The 19873-nt window shown below is 37.1% G+C and overlaps 1 protein-coding gene across 1 annotated transcript in view; it reads left to right on the forward strand.

Moving 5' to 3' along the window:
• Positions 1-17352, forward strand: part of LOC124360756 (testicular acid phosphatase homolog) — a 41279-nt gene extending 23927 nt beyond the window's left edge. Inside the window, exons 4-7 of the mRNA XM_046814632.1 lie at positions 12867-13067; positions 15745-15871; positions 16857-17080; positions 17182-17352. Of these exons, the coding sequence (XP_046670588.1) occupies positions 12867-13067; positions 15745-15871; positions 16857-17080; positions 17182-17331 (702 nt within the window). The 3' untranslated portion in view covers positions 17332-17352. The remainder of the gene's footprint in view (positions 1-12866; positions 13068-15744; positions 15872-16856; positions 17081-17181) is intronic.
• Positions 17353-19873: the final 2521 nt, after the last annotated feature.

Genomic DNA, 19873 nt, shown 5'->3' on the forward strand with positions numbered 1-19873 from the left:
CCTAGCGAGTACCGTCAACACCAGCCATAGATAACTGGAACAGGTATATCACTGTAGGGTTGGCGTAGTAGTGCTGTCAGCTGTCGGCTATCAGGTTGACAGAGGCGGCCTTAGCGAGTACCGTCACTACCAGCCATAAATAACTGGAACAGGTATATCACTGTAGGGTTGGCGTAGTACTGCTGTCAGCTATCAGGTTGACAGAGGCGGCGCCCTATCGAGTACCGTCACTACTACCAGCCATAGATAAATGGAAACAGGTATATCACTGTAGGGTTGGCGTAGTAGTGCTGTCAGCTGTTGGGTATCAGTTGACAGAGGCGGCCCTAGCGAGTACCGTCACTAACCAGCCATAGATAACTGGAACAGGTATAATCACTGTAGGGTTATGGCGTAGTAGTGCTGTCAGCTGTCGGCTATCAGGTTGACAGAGGCGGCCTTAGCGAGTACCGTCACTACTAGCCATAGATAAACTGGAACAGGTATATCACTGTAGGCTTGGCGTAGTAGTGCTGTCCATCTGTCGGCTATCAGGTTGACAGAGGCGGCCCTAGCGAGTACCGTCACCACCAGCCATAGATAAATGGAACAGATATATCACTGTAGGTTTAGCGTAGTAGTGCTGTCAGCTGTCGGCTATCAGGTAGACAGATGCGGCCCCAGCGAGTACCGTCACTACTACCAGCCATAGATAACTGGAACAGGTATATCACTGTAGGGTTGGCGTAGTAGTGCTGTCAGCTGTCGGCTATCAGGTGGACAGATGCGGCCCTAGCAAGTACCGTCACCACCAGCCATAGATAACTGGAACAGGTATATCACTGTAGGGTCTGGCGTAGTAGTGCTGCCAGCTGTCGGCTATATCAGGTGGACAGTTTGCGGCCATAGCGAGTACCGTCACCACCAGCCATAGATAACTGGAACAGGTATATCACTGTAGGGTTGGCGTAGTAGTAGTGCTGTCAGTTGTAGGCTATCAGGTGGACAGAATGCGGCCCCCAGCGAGTACCGTCACCACCAGCCATAGATAACTGGAACAGGTATATCACTGTAGGGTTAGCGTAGTAGTGCTGCCAGCTGTAGGCTATCAGGTTTGACAGAAGCGGGCCCTAGCGAGCACCGTCACCACCATCCATAGATAACTGGGAACAGGTATTTCACTGTAGGGTTTGGCATAGTAGTGCTGCCAGCTGTAGGCTATCAGGTTGGACAGAATCGGCCCTAGCGAGTACCGTCACCACCATCCATAGATAACTGGAACAGTATATCACTGTAGGTTTGGCGTAGTAGTGCTGTCAGCTGTCGGCTAGCAGGTTAACCAGAGGCGGCCCTAACGAGTAAACCGTCACTACCAGCCCATAGATAAATGGAACAGGTATATCACTGTTAGAGTTGGCGTAAGTAATGCTGCCAGCTGTCGGATATCAGGTGAACAGAGGCAGCCCCAGCGAGTAGTACCGTCACCACCAGCCATAGATAACTGGAACAGGTATATCACTGTAGGGTTGGCGTAGTAGTGTGTCAGCTGTAGGCTATCAGGTTGATGACAGAGGCGGCCCTAACGAGTACCGTCACTACCAGCCATAGATAAATGGAACAGGTATATCACTGTAAGGTTGGCGTAGTAGAGCAGTCAGCTGTCGGCTATCAGGTTGACAGAGGCGGCCTTAGCGAGTTTAAAACCCGTCACTCACCAGCCATAAATAACTGGAAACAGGTATATCACTGTAGGGTTGGCGTAGTACTGCTGTCAGCTATCAGGTGACAGAGGCGGCCCTAGCGAGTAGCGTCACTACCAGCCATAGATAAATGGAACAGGTATATCACTGTAGGGTTGGCGTAGTAGAGCTGTCAGCTGACGGCTATCACGTTGACAGAGGCGGCCTTAGCGAGTATCGTCACTACCAGCCATAAATAACTGGAACAGGTATATCACTGTAGGGTTGGCGTAGTAGTGTTGTCAGCTATCAGGTTGACAGAGGCGGCCCTAGGGAGTACCGTCCACTACCAGCCATAGATAAATTGAACAGGTATATCTCTGTAGGGTTGGCGTAGTAGTGCTGCCAGCTGTCGGGTAATCAGGTTGACAGAGGCGGCCTTAGCGAGTACCGTCACTACCAGCTCATAAATAACTGGAACAGGTATATATCACTGTGTAGGGTTGGCGTAGTAGTGCTGTCAGCTGTCGGCTATCAGGTTGACAGAGGCGGCCTTAGCGAGTACCGTCACTACCAGCCATAGATAACTGGAACAGGTATATCACTGTAGGGTTGGCGTAGTAGTGCTGTCAGCTGTCGGCTATCAGGTTGACAGAGGCGGCCCTAGCGAGTACCGTCACCACCAGCCATAGATAAACTGGAACAGGTATATCACTGTAGGGTTTGGCGTAGTAGTGCTGTCAGCTGTCGGCTATCAGGTGGACAGATGCGGCCCCTAGCGAGTACCGTCACCACCAGCCATAGATAACTGGAACAGGTATATCACTGTAGGGTTGGCGTAGTAGTGCTGTCAGCTGTCGGCTATCAGGTGGACAGATGCGGCCCTAGCAAGTACCGTCACCACCAGCCATAGATAACTGGAACAGGTATATCACTGTAGGGTTGGCGTAGTAGTGCTGCCAGCTGTCGGCTATCAGGTGGACAGATGCGGCCCATAGCGAGTACCGTCACCACCAGCCATAGATAACTGGAACAGGTATATCACTGTAGGGTTGGCGTAGTAGTGCTGTCAGTTGTAGGCTATCAGGTGGACAGATGCGGCCCCAGCGAGTACCGTCACCACCAGCCATAGATAACTGGAACAGGTATATCACTGTAGGGTTGGCGTAGTAGTGCTGCCAGCTGTAGGCTATCAGGTTGACAGAAGCGGCCATAGCGAGCACCGTCACCACCATCCATAGATAACTGGAACAGGTATTTCACTGTAGGGTTGGCATAGTAGTGCTGCCAGCTGTAGGCTATCAGGTGGACAGAATCGGCCCTAGCGAGTACCGTCACCACCAGCCATAGATAACTGGAACAGGTATATCACTGTAGGTTTGGCGTAGTAGTGCTGTCAGCTGTCGGCTAGCAGGTTAACAGAGGCGGCCCTAACGAGTACCGTCACTACCAGCCATAGATAAATGGAACAGGTATATCACTGTAGGGTTGGCGTAGTAATGCTGCCAGCTGTCGGATATCAGGTGAACAGAGGCAGCCCCAGCGAGTACCGTCACCACCAGCCATAGATAACTGGAACAGGTATATCACTGTAGGGTTGGCGTAGTAGTGTTGTCAGCTGTCGGCTATCAGGTTGACAGAGGCGGCCCTAACGAGTACCGTCCCTACCAGCCATAGATAAATGGAACAGGTATATCACTGTAAGGTTGGCGTAGTAGAGCTGTCAGCTGTCGGCTATCAGGTTGACAGAGGCGGCCTTAGCGAGTACCGTCACTACCAGCCATAAATAACTGGAACAGGTATATCACTGTAGGGTTGGCGTAGTACTGCTGTCAGCTATCAGGTTGACAGAGGCGGCCCTAGCGAGTAGCGTCACTACCAGCCATAGATAAATGGAACAGGTATATCACTGTAGGGTTGGCGTAGTAGAGCTGTCAGCTGTCGGCTATCAGGTTGACAGAGGCGGCCTTAGCGAGTATCGTCACTACCAGCCATAAATAACTGGAACAGGTATATCACTGTAGGGTTGGCGTAGTAGTGTTGTCAGCTATCAGGTTGACAGAGGCGACCCTAGGTAGTACCGTCACTACCAGCCATAGATAAATGGAACAGGTATATCTCTGTAGGGTTGGCGTAGTAGTGCTGTCAGCTGTCGGGTATCAGGTTGGCAGAGGCGGCCTTAGCGAGTACCGTCACTACCAGCCATAAATAACTGGAACAGGTATATCACTGTAGGGTTGGCGTAGTAGTGCTGTCAGCTGTCGGCTATCAGGTTGACAGAGGCGGCCCTAGCGAGTACCGTCACCACCAGCCATAGATAACTGGAACAGGTATATCACTGTAGGGTTGGCGTAGTAGTGCTGTCAGCTGTCGGCTATCAGGTGGACAGATGCGGCCCTAGCGAGTACCGTCACCACCAGTCATAGATAACTGGAACAGGTATATCACTATAGGGTTGGCGTAGTAGTGCTGTCAGTACCGTCACTACCAGCCATAGATAACTGGAACAGGAGTATTACTGTAGAGCTGGCGTAGTAGTGCTGCCAGCTGTCGGCTACCAGGTAAACAGATCGGATTCGGCGAGCACCTTCACTATCAGTAATTAGTGGTTTTTAGTACTGATATGGTATACATAGATTTGAGATTGCCGTCATGTTTAAGTTACTGAAAATGTAACCCAGCAGGGATCACTTCTGGCTGGTTGAACCTACCATTGGGCACAGTAATATGCAGTTGTGTCACTTAGATCTAGACAATCCTATGCATGTTCAGGAGCGTCACATAACTAACCGCAAATTTTGAGATTCTGGGGTGCAAGAGTAAATAGCAATAGTCTACTGTGGGAGGTGACTGTTGGAGTTGTGGTGGGGTTTCTTGATAGTTTTAACATAAGGGTGTGCTACCGCTTGCTTGCTTTGACTAGAGAGGCTGGTTCAGAGCAGTGAGTTTAGTGCCCTAAATTTCTCCTCGTGGATCTTGATAGCAGGCGGCTCCTACTACCAGCCTTACCCATTCAGGATATCCTGTCACTTCGAAAGCAGCGCAAAGGATTAGGTGCAACTTGAAAGCTTCTTGCCCTAAAAAGAACAAATAAAATTAAAAAAAGTACCGGAAACTAAGGTCGTCAGTTTTTCGTAGCTAGTTTAGGTACTATAACGCAATAGTGCTGAAATGAAATCTTTGCTACGAATAAAAAAAAAATATTCATTCTTATTAATTTTTCTGTTTTACTCTGTGCTAATCATTCTCACCCTCTGTTGCAACATGCAAACTTCATCAGTTGTTACCGTAAATAAATATCTGCACTTTCGTTTTTAGTCATATGATTTGCAGACAACATTGTAAACAGAAAATACGGGAATATCCATAGCTAAGTCATAGCGGAAACAGTTGGTGGGTCGACAGTGATATGGCAACAACGCTTCAAATGTAAATAGACTATTTCGGTGCAGGCTGGTCTAGTTAGTTACATTGCTCCTCTAAATTATTGATCAGTTGAAGAATCGTATTGATTTCTTCTGCAATTTGATTTTACAATCGAAATGTTCAATTATAAATATCGATAATTGATATAATTGATAATTATAAGTATCGATCCGACTTGACCGGAGATATCAGCTGAAACGAATATTCTAAATATGTGACGTCAATAACAATAGCATCACGTCACCACGAGGTGTCACATGACGCAATTGCGTGATACTCGCGAGCAAGATAAGTCATCAGTAAAGTGATTGTGCAAATAGTGTAACAGTGTATTATCGTTACCATATGGCATATACAAATGACGTGGTGATTTCACAGACATAAGACTTATATGAATCTTTAATTAGTCTTGTATTTAATATTAATAAAACATCTAAATCGGAATATCATATATATACCCTAGTAAAAACACTTTAATTAAAACATTAAACTCAAAACTTGAAACAATAATTGATAAATAAATATTGATATAAATAATTAATAATAATATTGCTAAATAAATAAATATACATCTTAAATAATTTAGTAATAATTTTCCTTTAAAACATTCGATGTGAAATCATTAATGAATATTAAAATGAATGATGTTCAAGATGAGTAGGACATTCGTATTCTTATTACTATATAAAGTGACCGATCCTTAGAAAGGGTCATTCATTCATTCAATATTGCCTATGCGTATGACTGTGGCTGTCTGACCAAAGAGTGACAGAGACAATTCCCTTGGAGGTGACAAATATGTATATTTTGATTTGGACTTTTTTCCTTCAAAAACGTTTAGAACAATAAAAACCTCTCACTAAGTGAAAGATCTTCACGAGTCTGAAAGATCTTCTAAGAAACATAGCCTTGATTTGAGTTGTCATAAAAAAGTGACCACCTTAACGTGTTTGAACCACGTTTTCTTTTCTTTTAGTCAATAATCTTTAAATCGTCCAATACGTAACTAGTATTAGACAATTGCACATAGTTACAACTTTAGCCTGTGACTCAAGTTACCTAAGAAATGAGTAAAGTAAGTAATTTACAATTAAGTACATCTGATTTAAGTACATCTATTTCCCATAATTTATACTGTCCTTGGATAAACATTGTTCAATAAAGTATTTTTTACTTTTATATTGAAAGCAGGCGTATAGATCTCACTTCTTATGTATTTTGGGACATTTTTATAAATTGTGCTACGTGTATAGTGAAGGGCCCTTATAATTTTTGTGGTACGGTATTTCGTCACCGCCAAACAGTTGCCTTCCCCTCATAAAATACGAGTGAATAACGCCGTTAGCAATGAAAAGGCCGTTAATATTCATAGCAAACATGCAGCACTCTACCACCGCAAACTTAAAAATGTTATATTCTAAGAAAATGCGTCTAAAATGTTCTAGAATACTTAGTTTGTATAATGATCTAAAACACTTAAAAACTTAAAAAATATTTTACTTTAAAATCTCCAAAAAATTATGCGAAATCCTAGAAACTGACTACCAAGTTATCAAAGGTAGCAATATATTAAATTACAGACATGTTGGTGGTAAAAAAGCCAGCGGTGATACTGTAGTCACTGATGAGCTCAAAACATTTTTTCTAGATTGGTACTGACCAAGGGCTTAGTCTAAATCAGCGTCACCCCTACCCTTAAAACGGAGCCTAGCTGCCTCCATAGCTATGGCTCCAGTCACAGAGGATGAGATTTCCAGAAATCAAATGATTTTAACCACGTGTCAAAGTGGCTTCTGAAGCAGTGTTCGAAACATTTCCTGGGGCCACACTTGATGTCTCGGTCTCGAACTTCTCCCTTCTCTCTTAAAACAGCAAAAGTTACCCAATTTTGAAGAAGGGCGATTCCAAATCCATGTAGAATTACCACCCGATTTCAAGTTTGCCTGTTTTCAGTTCAAAGTTTAAAAACAGTGTTTCTCTTTCGGCTTGTAAAGTTTTGGAAAAATGCTATCATCAAACCAGTTCAGGTTCCGAAGTAAATTGTCGACAATTGATTCTGTCGTAGGTCTAGTTGACATTATAGTGATAGAAATTGAAAGTCAAAGAGATAAAGTTGTTTGTTTTTAAACTTGTCAGAAGCATTCGGCTGTGTTGATCATAGTATCTTACTGAAACTCAAATATTTTTATTCCAAAAACAACTAAAAGTTATAAAAATTTATTATGCCAATTGTTATCACAATTAACAATTTGTTAGTAAGTGCCTACTAAGGCAGAGCCTGTGCGTAGGTGCGAGCCGCTGTTACTGTCATCATCATAATTAGCAATTACATCAAGTAACTCAGACTATCTTGGTAAAATAATGGATAATAATAATAATCGTTACAGATGATAACAGTTGTACTTTAAAATGAAGAGCAACCATTGAAATATTGACAATATGTTGATGACGTAAGCATTACTTTAACTCACATATTGGAGTATTACGGAATACGAGGAGTGCTACTCGATTGCATTTTAGTGATACTAAACATGTCCAAATTGCAGATGTACAATCGACGGGGACAGGGTTGGGACATGGTGTTCCTCAGGGGTCTATTCTCAGCCACGTCTTTTTTATATTGTACGTAAACAATGTTGGCTTATTGCTCGATAACATTTGCAAAATCGTCTAGTATGCAAATGACACAGTTCCTCATTTCATCCATAATTAAAACACATAACTTGAAATAGTGACATTCATTAAATTCAAAAATAAGTTCAGTATTTTAATGAGATCAATCTTAAAATGAATCTAACAAAATAAAATTTTATCTGTGACAGACAGATTTATTTTTTAGTAAAAAATCACTTTGGACGAAACTGCAAATGAAGAAATATACTCAAAGAAATTCCTTGGATACATATTGATAGATTACAATTATACTAATACTACCCAACTGCGGAGCTCATGAAAGGTCTTATTATAGACCACTCTATTCACATCTATCCTATGGCGTATATGTTTGGGGAGGTTGTGCAAACATATATATTTTTCCAGAGTGTCAGCACAATTGAAAAGTGCACAACACAGTGAGACCTCCAGGCCACAATTAGGAAATCTGAAACTGTTAAAATTATCCTGTTTCTATATTTTGGAGATTTTTTTTCTTCAAGACAAAGTGCAATCCTATTGAAGGTAAGTGATATACACTATTACCAAACTAGAGGCAGGGATAATTATCGAATTGGAAGACACAGAACGGCACCTTATAAAAGTTTGCCTTCTCAGGCAGGAGTTCAACTTGTCAACCAACAGAATCGCGAAGATAGTCAGCTTCTACGTCACCTCTTGACTTGTTGGGCCTCTTCAGAAGAACTCCAGATTTCAGGAGTAAAATCTGTCACAATGTCAGATCTAAGACGCTGGACTAAGAGAAAGGTGACTTGGAGCTAAACTCAACTTACAAATTAAAAAAATATATATATAACAGAAACTATTTAACGATATTTTTAACCCTTAAATACCCGCTCATTTTGTCCACCATCATAACTAGCTGAGGATCAAGTCCTTTCTTAGATGACAGTCTATCTCTAGATTTCATGAAAACAAGGTTGATCTCTTATGCAATGTAAATTGATATTCGTCACCTGGAGTACAGGGGGTGGGGTGCAAATAGGGCTAACCAAAACTAAAAACAAAAGCAACAGAAGCAATCGCATTTACAACCTTTAAATTGATAGATATAACAGCACTCTGACAAAGAATATTGGAATAAAATAATGATTTCAGATTTAGTGACACTCTCATGAATCTATAAATTGAACTTCCGTAATTTCACAACAGGTCGCAATTCAGTAACACCTTTTGAAAAGATCAGTAACTAAAATTAAATTCATTGTACCTTATAGCGTAAATAAATTGCGAATAAACATGACACTACGAGTACATATTTATCTCCAGACATGCTAGGCATTGTATTTCACTTTTCCTCACCATAGTAACGGTCTGGAAGGTCTAGTTGGGGATAATTTTTGTCTTTCATGGTTTCAATAACATTTTTACTCATGGTCAAGGTTAAAAGAGAATATCTTTAAGCTGTGGTTTATGCCGCTTTATACCACTTAATGGGTTAAAATGGTGAAATGTATTAGTAATTGCTAAAAATACCTATTATAATGTTTATTTATAACCTTAAATATTTTAGAAATAGAAACATAATTTACTAGGGTTAAATGCATAAAATAATAAAATAGTTGATATTTATAAATTAGATTTAGATAAAAAAATTCAATCAATTTTTTACTAATCGTATGGGATCTATCATTGTGAAAACTATAATGCATAACATTTTTACGATAAGGTAAATTTCGAGGGTGATGCAATTTGTGCTATTTTTAGCGAATAATTATCTTAAAATTAGGAAAGCGCAGTTAGAAGTGTTCCATCAGTAACGCACGTTTTGATTGTTTTTTTTAAATAACACGTTCTTTTTATAAACTATATATCGTCGAAAATTTAAGAAAATAAGTGTATTTTGTTATTAATCAACTAAGTATACCAATGCCAGCTTCTATTTGTTTGAGCAATTCCAAAAATACATCCACTAGAAGCCAAAACAGAATATAATTTTCTCTTTAAATTTATAAAAATCAGTTTGAGAAGCCCACTCACATCTCAACTGGGTGTCGGTTGGTGGCGACAACGTGGACTACTCCATGCAGGGATGTGGCGGCCCCGAACTCCCTGATGTAGGTTAGAATCCGCCCCATGTGTGGGGTGACGTGCGACTGTACTGAGAGATAACATCAGCTTTTAGCTGCCACATTGATCACATTACCTGTCGGTCACATTGGTGTGATTGTTACTTGGGTGTCGATATAGCCGTTCTCTTTTGTGGTTGTTCTTGCACTTTTGATTTTGCCAAAACAACAACACACAAATGTATTTCTCATTGTGAATTGTGGGTTGTTATATTTACTGAAGAAGTAAACAAAATATTTGATCCAAAATCATTGCATTGTTTGTTTTAGTTATAACTTACTAACTTCAACAAACTGTATCTTTTGCTGATAAGGATAGCTTTTTATATGTGTAGCTGAGCACTATATAAATATACCTCCTCCTCCTTCACCCCCAATCATTCGGTGTTCCTTTCTTATCGGAACACAAGATATATTGACGAGACATCTTTTGAAAGGGGAACGTAATACTTTGTACTTCCTTAACCAAAGTTGAATGACAAACAACAGGCTCCTTCTACATGGCGCAATGTTTACCAAATGTCTTAGTTTTTAACAGTGCAACCCTACTACTGCTTTACGCTATAAATTATAATCATAAGTCCATGATGAAAGGGAAACATAATGATTTGTTCGCCCGAAACCAAAGTTGAATGAAAAACACGATTCCACCTCAGGATCATTACCAATTGACTTTGCGTTTGATGGCATAGCCAGATTTGAAAGACAAACAACAGGCTCCTTCCACATTGGCGCAATGTTTACCAAATGTCTTAAACCTATAAGTCCTACTGCTTTACGCTATAAATTATAATAAAAATTCATGATGAAAAAGGAACGGTTCAGCAATACTTTAAACTTACGTAAATTTAAATTTTTACAACATCATTTTGATAGATTTTTATAGATTATATCACACTTATAACATAGTTTTCATTTCAGTTTAGTTTTTTGATTATGACACTCCAAACCGTACTGCTTTAGTTATCTAGAGATTCAATAACTACTGTTCGTTTGCCACAATAATTTAAATCAAATCAAATCAAATCAAATTCTTTACTGTTCATTGACATGATACATGCATGGAACATGGTCAGATATTATAGAACCGATTAATACTAGACAGAAGAATACAAAATCACACATTTAAATATCAGTTAAAACAGTTTAAAATATAAAATAGTACAACTTAAACTACAAACAATCTAATTTATATCGTCCACTAGGCTGGACCACCGCTCACCAGTTCGTTAATGGAGTAGAATGCTTGTCTGATTAGGTATTTTTTTAAGTTGTTTTTAAAAGACGTCTCAGTCTCGCACGCTGTGATACTAGAAGGCAAAGCATTAAAGATTTTAGGGCTCATATATGACATTGATTTTTTAAATGTGTTATTATGGTGTTGCGGAATGATTAGAGCATCTCTGTTTCTTGTAGAATACACGTGGTTAAATGATGGGAAGGATTGAAGGTTCTTAAATGTAAATGTGGCAACCGAATATATATAAAGTGATGGCAATGTCATTAGGCGTTCCCTAGGGAAAACCTCCCGACAGCTCTCACGATGACCCAGACCACACATCAGTCGAACAGCCTTCTTCTGCAGTTTGAAAACCCTACTGATCAACCTACCTGAAGCCGTCCCCCAGAAAATCAATCCATATGTTAAAATGGGCACAAAGTAACCAAAGTACACCAGCCTAACGGTATCTCTAGACAGAAAACTTGTTAGGTACCTTAAGGAGTAAATGCTGGCACCAAGTCTTTGACAGACATGACTGATGTGATTTGACCAATCAAATCTGGAATCAATGTGGAGTCCCAGGACGCAGACCGTTGAAGAATGCTCGATAGGTATATTGTCAAGGAGAGTAACTAACTCACTCTCATTCTTATGGGGTCTAAAGTGGACTATTGAGGTTTTTTCAGGATTGAGAAATAAATAGTTAGCAGAAAACCAAGAACTAAGACTCTTGAGTGAAAAAGCAAGCTCGGTGGAAAGAGATTGAGCTGTGTCAGCCTGAATAAGTACACTGGTGTCGTCCGCATATTGCACCAAGTGGCCCCTCACAGATGAGTTAAGGTCATTCACGTATATATTAAATAAAAGAGGGCCAAGAATTGAGCCTTGCGGCACACCAACCTTGACCGGTAAGAGAGCAGACCTACCCCTACCCCCTTTGTTGGTGATCTCAACAAACTGAGAGCGACCAGAAAGATAGGAACGAAACCACTCTAGAGGGATGCCTCTAACACCGTACATTTCCATCTTGTCCAGGAGACGTTGGTGATTGACGGTGTCAAAGGCACGGGAAAGATCACAAAAAATGCCCGCAGTCTCACTGCCAGAGTCAACAGAAGAGAAGGCGGTATTAAGGAAATCATTTATCGCGTGAGTGGTTGATTTATCTTTAAGAAACCCGAATTGTGAAGGAGATAGTAAGGAATTTTCGTTAAGAAAATTAATCATTCTATTGTGAATTAATCGTTCAAATACTTTGCTCAACGTGGGAAGAATTGAGATGGGGCGATATTGCAAGTTTCAAGATGAAATCCGTAATATTTAGCTACATGTAATACGAACGTCCACAAAATTCAGATTGAAGATAAAAATATATTAGAAAAATTAAATTTGATATAAATTTTTTTGTATCAAGTTGTTAAGGCTGTTGAGGTTTTATGGTAGCGATCGTTCATGTTTTCCAAAAGGATTTTTTTCGTATACCAACTGTTTAGCATCGCAGAGTAATATCGAACGGTTTCTTTAGATTCTCGGGACATTTACAACAAACTCAATGGTTATAACAAGTCTTCAGAAAAAAGAAAAATGAAAGCTTAATTATTTGATAAGTATTAATTATTGTGCTATGAAAACTTATTAATTCGGCGCAGCGCCAATTCGATGCGTTACGGCAGTGTGATAACAACGGTTTCTTCTCACTGCGCATGCGCAGCAAGAGGGTTCTTTTGTGAATTGGATTTATGTATAGCGTAAACATTTCTCGACCACTGTCGGTAGTTAAATTCCTTTTACCTTGCTCAAGAACTGCAATTGTTTCAGCTCATGTACCGCCCAGATCTATGCCCAGCCTTCCACGAAGACAGGAAAAGGTCTGACAAGGAACTCGACAAAGTATACATGTCCGAAGCGGCTCCTATTCTGAAAGGTATCGAACTGTACACAGGTGAAAAGATCAACTACGAGGACCCGCTCGCTCTCAGGACATCTATGTACCTCTTGTGGGATACGCTCAATTGTGCAGTAAGTGACGTTACGTTAATCCTTCTTTAAAACATATTTCTAAAACTATTCTGGTAGATGAGGTTGCCACCTGTGTTATCATGCAAATTAATTGTTTTCTGCCCAAACAAACAACTATCATTTATTATCATGTTGAAAAGAATAAATGTCTATATATATATATATATATATTTTATTGACTGTTCGTTAGGGGATGAATAAATTACATTTATGTCTGCCTGTCTTACCTATTATGATATCTCGATAACGAACTGGCCTTGACATCTTACATGAAGCTTTTCTGAAACATAGAGTTCAGCGATGGTACATGGCAATCCATTGGATTCGGCTGAGCGTTAGAGAACATTTTTACGTTGTTCTTATTGGTAACTATGGTAGAAAGATAATCGCAGAATAAATACATTTGTAAACAAACTGTGTACAGTCGTATGAGATTTTAAAGTGGTGCAATCACTATTAGTTGTGGAATATAGTTTTAATGTAAAATTTATACTTCTTTAAGACAACTTCTCCGAGTGCAGAAAATTCATAACAGGTTTTTTGATCACGAAATTACTGGGGTTTAAAATAGAAAATTTAGGCAATTTTGTAGTCAGGCCCAAATTAAAAGGTCTGAATATAAAAATTTGAAGTTCTTGTTCACAATTACATGGCTTATAGCTTCATGGAGTGAAATATTTTACTAATTTATGACTTTTGAAGAAATATAGTTCAAGGAAATACATATTTATAATTATTTTTTACAAAAAAAGTATAAAATACTGTCGTTTCCTGAAAAAAATTAAAATATGATACTCTTGTAAATCCTGTTACGATTCTGCATTTTATCTAACTTTAAATTCCTACTTCAAAAGTATGTAGGAAAATGGATATAAATGCCACATGAACTGGAGTGATAAAAATATATAATTTTTCTGAATTCAGGAAGTTATCTTAAATAACATAACAAAAACTACTTTCCAATCAAAAACTTTTACATGTTTTCTAATAATACACGTACTTTAAATATCAGAATGAAATGAGCTATAATCTTGAAACTTTGCGAAACATTTTAACGGCACGTGATGTGGTGTGCTACCTTGCTTATTGATATTTCAGTTAGTAACCTGTTATTATTATTATTAATGATAGTTAACACACACGTTTGGCAATGAGTATCCAGGATAAGACAAAGATTGATTAAATAAAAGAAAATATTTACGAAGAGGTAGATTATAGATAATTCACAAAATATAAACTTTCCAATTCATTATACGAATAAAACAGCCTTCCGATATCTTTGTTGTGCAATGATTAGTTCAACAATTAAGTACAATAATTACCGAATTAAACTATCATGTAGTGAAATTCTAAAATTATAACCTATGACTATCTTCTGAGTTTACAAGTTTTTCACAGGTAAAAATTTTGCTAACTACTGAACAATTGGGATATTTGAGTCTCGTTAGCCATATCCAGCCAAGTAGAATAAAGTAGGATACAATTTGACAAAAAGTACTTATTCAAGGATAAGAATGAAAATATCATAGTTTGAACAAAGAATGCAACAATTCCCAGGAGTATTTTTTAGAATTAATCTGTAATTAAGATCGGAGTGTTTTAGGACCTATTATTGGAGACCTACTTTTTCTCATATCCATCAATGAAGTCACTTCAACAGAACCTTCATACCTACTGGCAACTCTTTTCGCGGATGACACTAGACTTAATCTAAATAACTGTCACTTCAGTACCTACCATGTTAGAACAACACATAGCCATATGGTTCATGATATCTGACTGGTTCTGTACCAATAACCTGTTCTTAAATCTTGCCAAACGAACACTGTGGAATGTTATTTCCAAACTTCCCAAAACTGACCTAATATTTATATATTTGGTGGTAATCCAATAAATGGCACTTTTCCCGCCAGTTTCTTAAGGGTCCAACTTGATTACGACCTGAAATGGAATACCCATTTGACACATTATCGTAGCAGCTAAATTTAAGTACGTTCGTCCTGAGGTGCCTAAGGTTAATTTGAGTCTAAGTATAGGTACGGGATAATATTTTGGATATTTTCCAGCTTCAAATTTAGTAGAGTAATTACTCTTAAAAATAGAACGTTGAGATTAGTTTAGGGAATAAAACAAGATGAAGAATGTAGAGAGTGTTTCAGATCAAAAAGAGATCTGTTTCCAAATTTAATCCATGATTATAACACACGGCATAGAAATTACCTGTTTCAGACTCAACCCTTTCAAAAACTCTGTCTTGAGACCGAGATTATTATGCAGTAGGGATAATTTAAAGGTTACTAAAAGAGCGTACTAGTTTTAAAATTGAGATTCTATGCTTTATTATAAACAGTTCTGTTCTATTTCTTTTGCATAATTACTTTTTATATTTATGTTTTGACTTGTACAGAAAACCTTTGTGTTCTATTTTGTGAATACAGTATATTACTCTTATTATTAGAGGGTTTCTCTGAAATTATAAGCTGAAACTATTTAATCCTTTTGCAAAGTTATTTAAGAGTTAGAGATTTCATTGTACTTTCTTAAAATGGTCTGATTATAATATAGCATACCTTTTTTGTACATTATGTTTTAGAAACAATTTATGCACGAATTTGAACCTGTATTATTTAAATGAAAGTTTTGAGTGAATGGAAATGAATTGGATCACTTTCAATAGGAAAACGAAGGGCTTCCTCTACCTGCGTGGACGAAGAAGTTTTACCGCCAACCTATGGAGAGTGTGATGTTAAAAACATTTGTTGCGATTTCCATTGCAACGGATAAAATGATAAGGTTATTTGGAGGTAAAGTATAAAACAATGTTGATTTTGATTATAGGTTTTTATAAATTTTAAGATTATTTAGGAATTTTAAAATTAAGTGAAAAGGCTGTATATATATATATATATATATATATATATATATATATATATATATATATAGGTTACAAGGGTTTAAAATACACATTTCAATTTAAACGAATCAATTTATTATTTTAATAAATTTTTAAAATTATAAAAATATACATATAATTGGATCCACTGAGAACTTTGTTACTTTATACAGATTTTTTTACTGAAGATTACAGTTTCAACTAATGTAATTAAATTTTTAAATAATTGAAAAATGTACTTACATATTTTTTTACCATTCCTCATTATATTAAAGTGACCATTGCCTGGATATATATTGTGCCTGATGAGTGGATACAGTGCAGAGAAGACTTATGCGTCCGAAATTCACCTCTATAGTGTAGGCATTTTTCATTTAATTTTATTTAAAAATGGCTATAGCCTTCATCGGAACCTTACCCGAGTAGTGGATACGATGGGGTTTTTTGATGAAAACCGTAAGAACAGAAAATATTTTGGTAAATCCTGGCGAAATAAGTTACTACCATTTTAGCAACCTCTAATAATTTCAATAACGAAATTACAAAATTTGTAAAAAATTTATGATGACATATTTGAAAACAAAATTTGATATAATCTCACATAGTTCACGTTTTAAAATAAAATATACAATTTGATTGTTAAAATCTTATCCTTTTAATGACAAATTACTATACGAGCATTTAAAACAAATTTGAATATTATCTGTACTTCTTGTCTATTATCACATTGTTTTAACTTGATTAATACGTTCAATGATTGTTAACTGAACTCGTCTCCACATACATATGATGTAGTCTTTGTGGGGACTATTTTATTTAGTATGACATTTAACATTGTTATTTTGCAATTTATGATGTTCTGGTGGTGATTTCAAAAGAAATAACTCTGGTTTCAGGACGCTTATTCCAGGAAATGATAACATTTATGCAAGATAAAACTCTTGGTAAACTGAACCCAGACAGGAGGATGGTGGTTTATTGCGGCCACGATTATACAGTACTCGGCATGCTGGGAATTCTTGGACTGATCCGAGGTTCTGCCCCCTTTGTCGTGGAATCAGGCTCGGCTTTGATTTTTGAGCTCCACCAAGATCCTCACAGTCTCCTTCCTTACGTCCAGGTAACAAACTTTATAGATAGTTTTGAAGAATCTCTTCTAAAAATTGGTGTCAGATTGCAGTTCAAGTTCTTGATTCATTTTAATGACAAATTATGTTTCAGGTTATGTATATTGACGGCGCAACTCCCGAGTTGGAACCGAAGGAAATCACCATTCCAGACTTTGACCCTCCATATGATTTTGAACTTGTCAAAAACCTCACTGAGAGATACTACAATATCTCAGATTGGGAACAGGAATGTAAAATATGAATAAAGCCTTTTAGTTACAGATATATGTCTTAAAATTTTCCCTTTTAAATAGTTAAGTTGTCAGTAATGATCTAACTTTAATTTTACACTTCCAATGGCGCAGTGTAGCGGGTACAACGGTTATCGCAAGATAACCAGATCAAGCAACGTCGAGCGTGGCTGCTGCTTGGATGGGTAACCGCTAAAGCGATCCTGTCCTTGCAAGCAGTCCACCTGCCCGGCCATTGGTGGTGGTTCTGAAGTCACCTTTAAGCCGTTGGTGCCCAGGTTAAGTGCCCTAACTTCGCCTTGTAAAATAAGAAATCTTTACTTTACTTTATTTTGTAGGCTTTGCAATGATACCATTGCACATGCACAAGCCATTCTAAAAAAATGTTGAAAGTTCTTGGTTTATTTGGTCACGTGAATAAAGTCAGTTAACTAAAGTAGTAACCTACTTACCGGTAATCATTAATTGAATACTTACATCATATATATATATATATATATATATATATATATATATATATATATATATGAAAATATCTACATAAATTGTGATAAACACGTCGAAACTTGTGTCTTATACAACTTTTCCAGCCAGAAAAGTATCAGAACTGGTATTAAAATTCAAAGAATTGATGCTTAGTCACCGTCGTGGACAGCAACATCGAAAACATCGGGTACATTCGTACATTTGATCATACTTAAAACACCCATTAAAAATGACGATTTCTGAACAAATTAGTTTTTTTTTATGGTAAGTAATCAAAAGAAATGTAGAAATACTCTTCTCTATTTATAATAGTCAATGCTAAATGATATACTCGTACTTCGGTGTAATAATAATATCAGTAGTATTTTATTTCACAAATTTTTATATATTATACATTTTTCTATTATAGTTTATACAATCATCCAATGGAATTTACACTGTCTCATCATGCTTAAAATATAATACGCTTCAGAAAATAAGTATATAGTATTACTTAAGTAAAAAAGATTGTTTTTAAATAAAAATGTAAACCGTTGAAAGAATAATTTGATGTTAGTAATAGATAAGCAAGATGGATTAGTAATAGCATAAGCAGCTTATAAGAAATGAACACAAATTTCAAAGAGTGATTCAAGAGTGACAAATACAATCGTTGAAAATTATAATTATGATTTTTTATAGAAATAAAGGTAAATATTAACATTTTGGTCTCTCATATTTTTCATAACCAAGATATTATGCTAAATGAGATTGTCTTTTGAGGAAGCAAAAGTGTTTCCAGTAAGAAACTAATCATTTGTAATAAAATTAAATAAATTTAATTTATTGATATGGTACTTAATGTCGCTTTGTAATGTGTTTAAAATAATAACTCTTTATTCTTGAAATATAGAGATTAAAACAGAAGAAAGGTGAGAAGATAAATATTACGAATTTCATAAAGGGATAGTAAGGTTTACCAAGTTCCTATTTTAAATTATTGCATGAAATAATTTTTGGATTTAGATTTTCCATACTATCCGCTGAATTGAATGTTGTTTTTGAGAAAATAAATTTAGCACTCGATTTGTTGAGGCGTGTGCTAAGAGTTTTGCAACTCAATCAAAACAAGTCTTATTGTGATTGTTTAGTTTAGCTCCAGTTCACTTTCCTCTTAGTGTAGGATCTGAAAGTCTGAGAGAGTCACTTCAGATTTCAGACGCTGCACTAAGAGGAAGGTGAACTGGAGCTAAACTGAACATTGAAATTGAACCAATCCATCCCACCATAGTTACTTTATGTACAAGTCTTCTTATTAATTATTATTGGAAGTTTCAGAGCAGCCCTGTAATAAGGTGTTGAATGTGGTACTAGTAAACTTCAAAATTCAAATACAATCCATCTCCAGAAGTTTTGTAAAGGACCAGTGAACAAATTCGCTAGTGATTTGGTATGCTCTGCCAATGTTAGCTTATATACCTGGCCGTCATATTGGGTTTTGAACAGTGTTCTAGTGGTCTTCTAGCACTTTCTTAATTTCTATGGTGGAAATTAATAATGTCTCTAAATATCAGCAACAAGTAAATTACTACTTTACTATTTCGTAAAACTCATAGTTGTAGAAACAAGTAAACTACACTTATTATCTTTAGAAACGTCTTGTACCAAAAAGGTATGTGGTAATATTCTAAAGATACATAAATACCCTTTATGTCACTATCAAGCATTAAAATAATATTTAATCTTTAAAGTACTTCTAAAAAAAACGGTATTTCAGTTATATTATTTTGAATTTTCCAAAACAAAAAGGTATGTGGTAATATTCTATAGATAATTTGAGATATTACTTTATATCATATTGATATACCAGAAAAATAGCGATCAAAATAGAAATTTAGAAAGATAAATTAAGGCCTTTTGAAAATTCCTTTTGATTTTAATGGCTTGTAATTTTTCTTAAATATAAACCCTCCCAAAGTAATCGTTCATTAGTTTTGTGAATTAATTTGGAATTTTACTATCGTGGCTTTGCAGATTTATTCTTTAATATTGGAATATTAGTTTGAAAAATTGATCAAATCTATATTT

The sequence above is a fragment of the Homalodisca vitripennis genome, chromosome 4 (assembly GCF_021130785.1).
Source record: "Homalodisca vitripennis isolate AUS2020 chromosome 4, UT_GWSS_2.1, whole genome shotgun sequence".
Taxonomy (NCBI): domain Eukaryota; kingdom Metazoa; phylum Arthropoda; class Insecta; order Hemiptera; family Cicadellidae; genus Homalodisca; species Homalodisca vitripennis.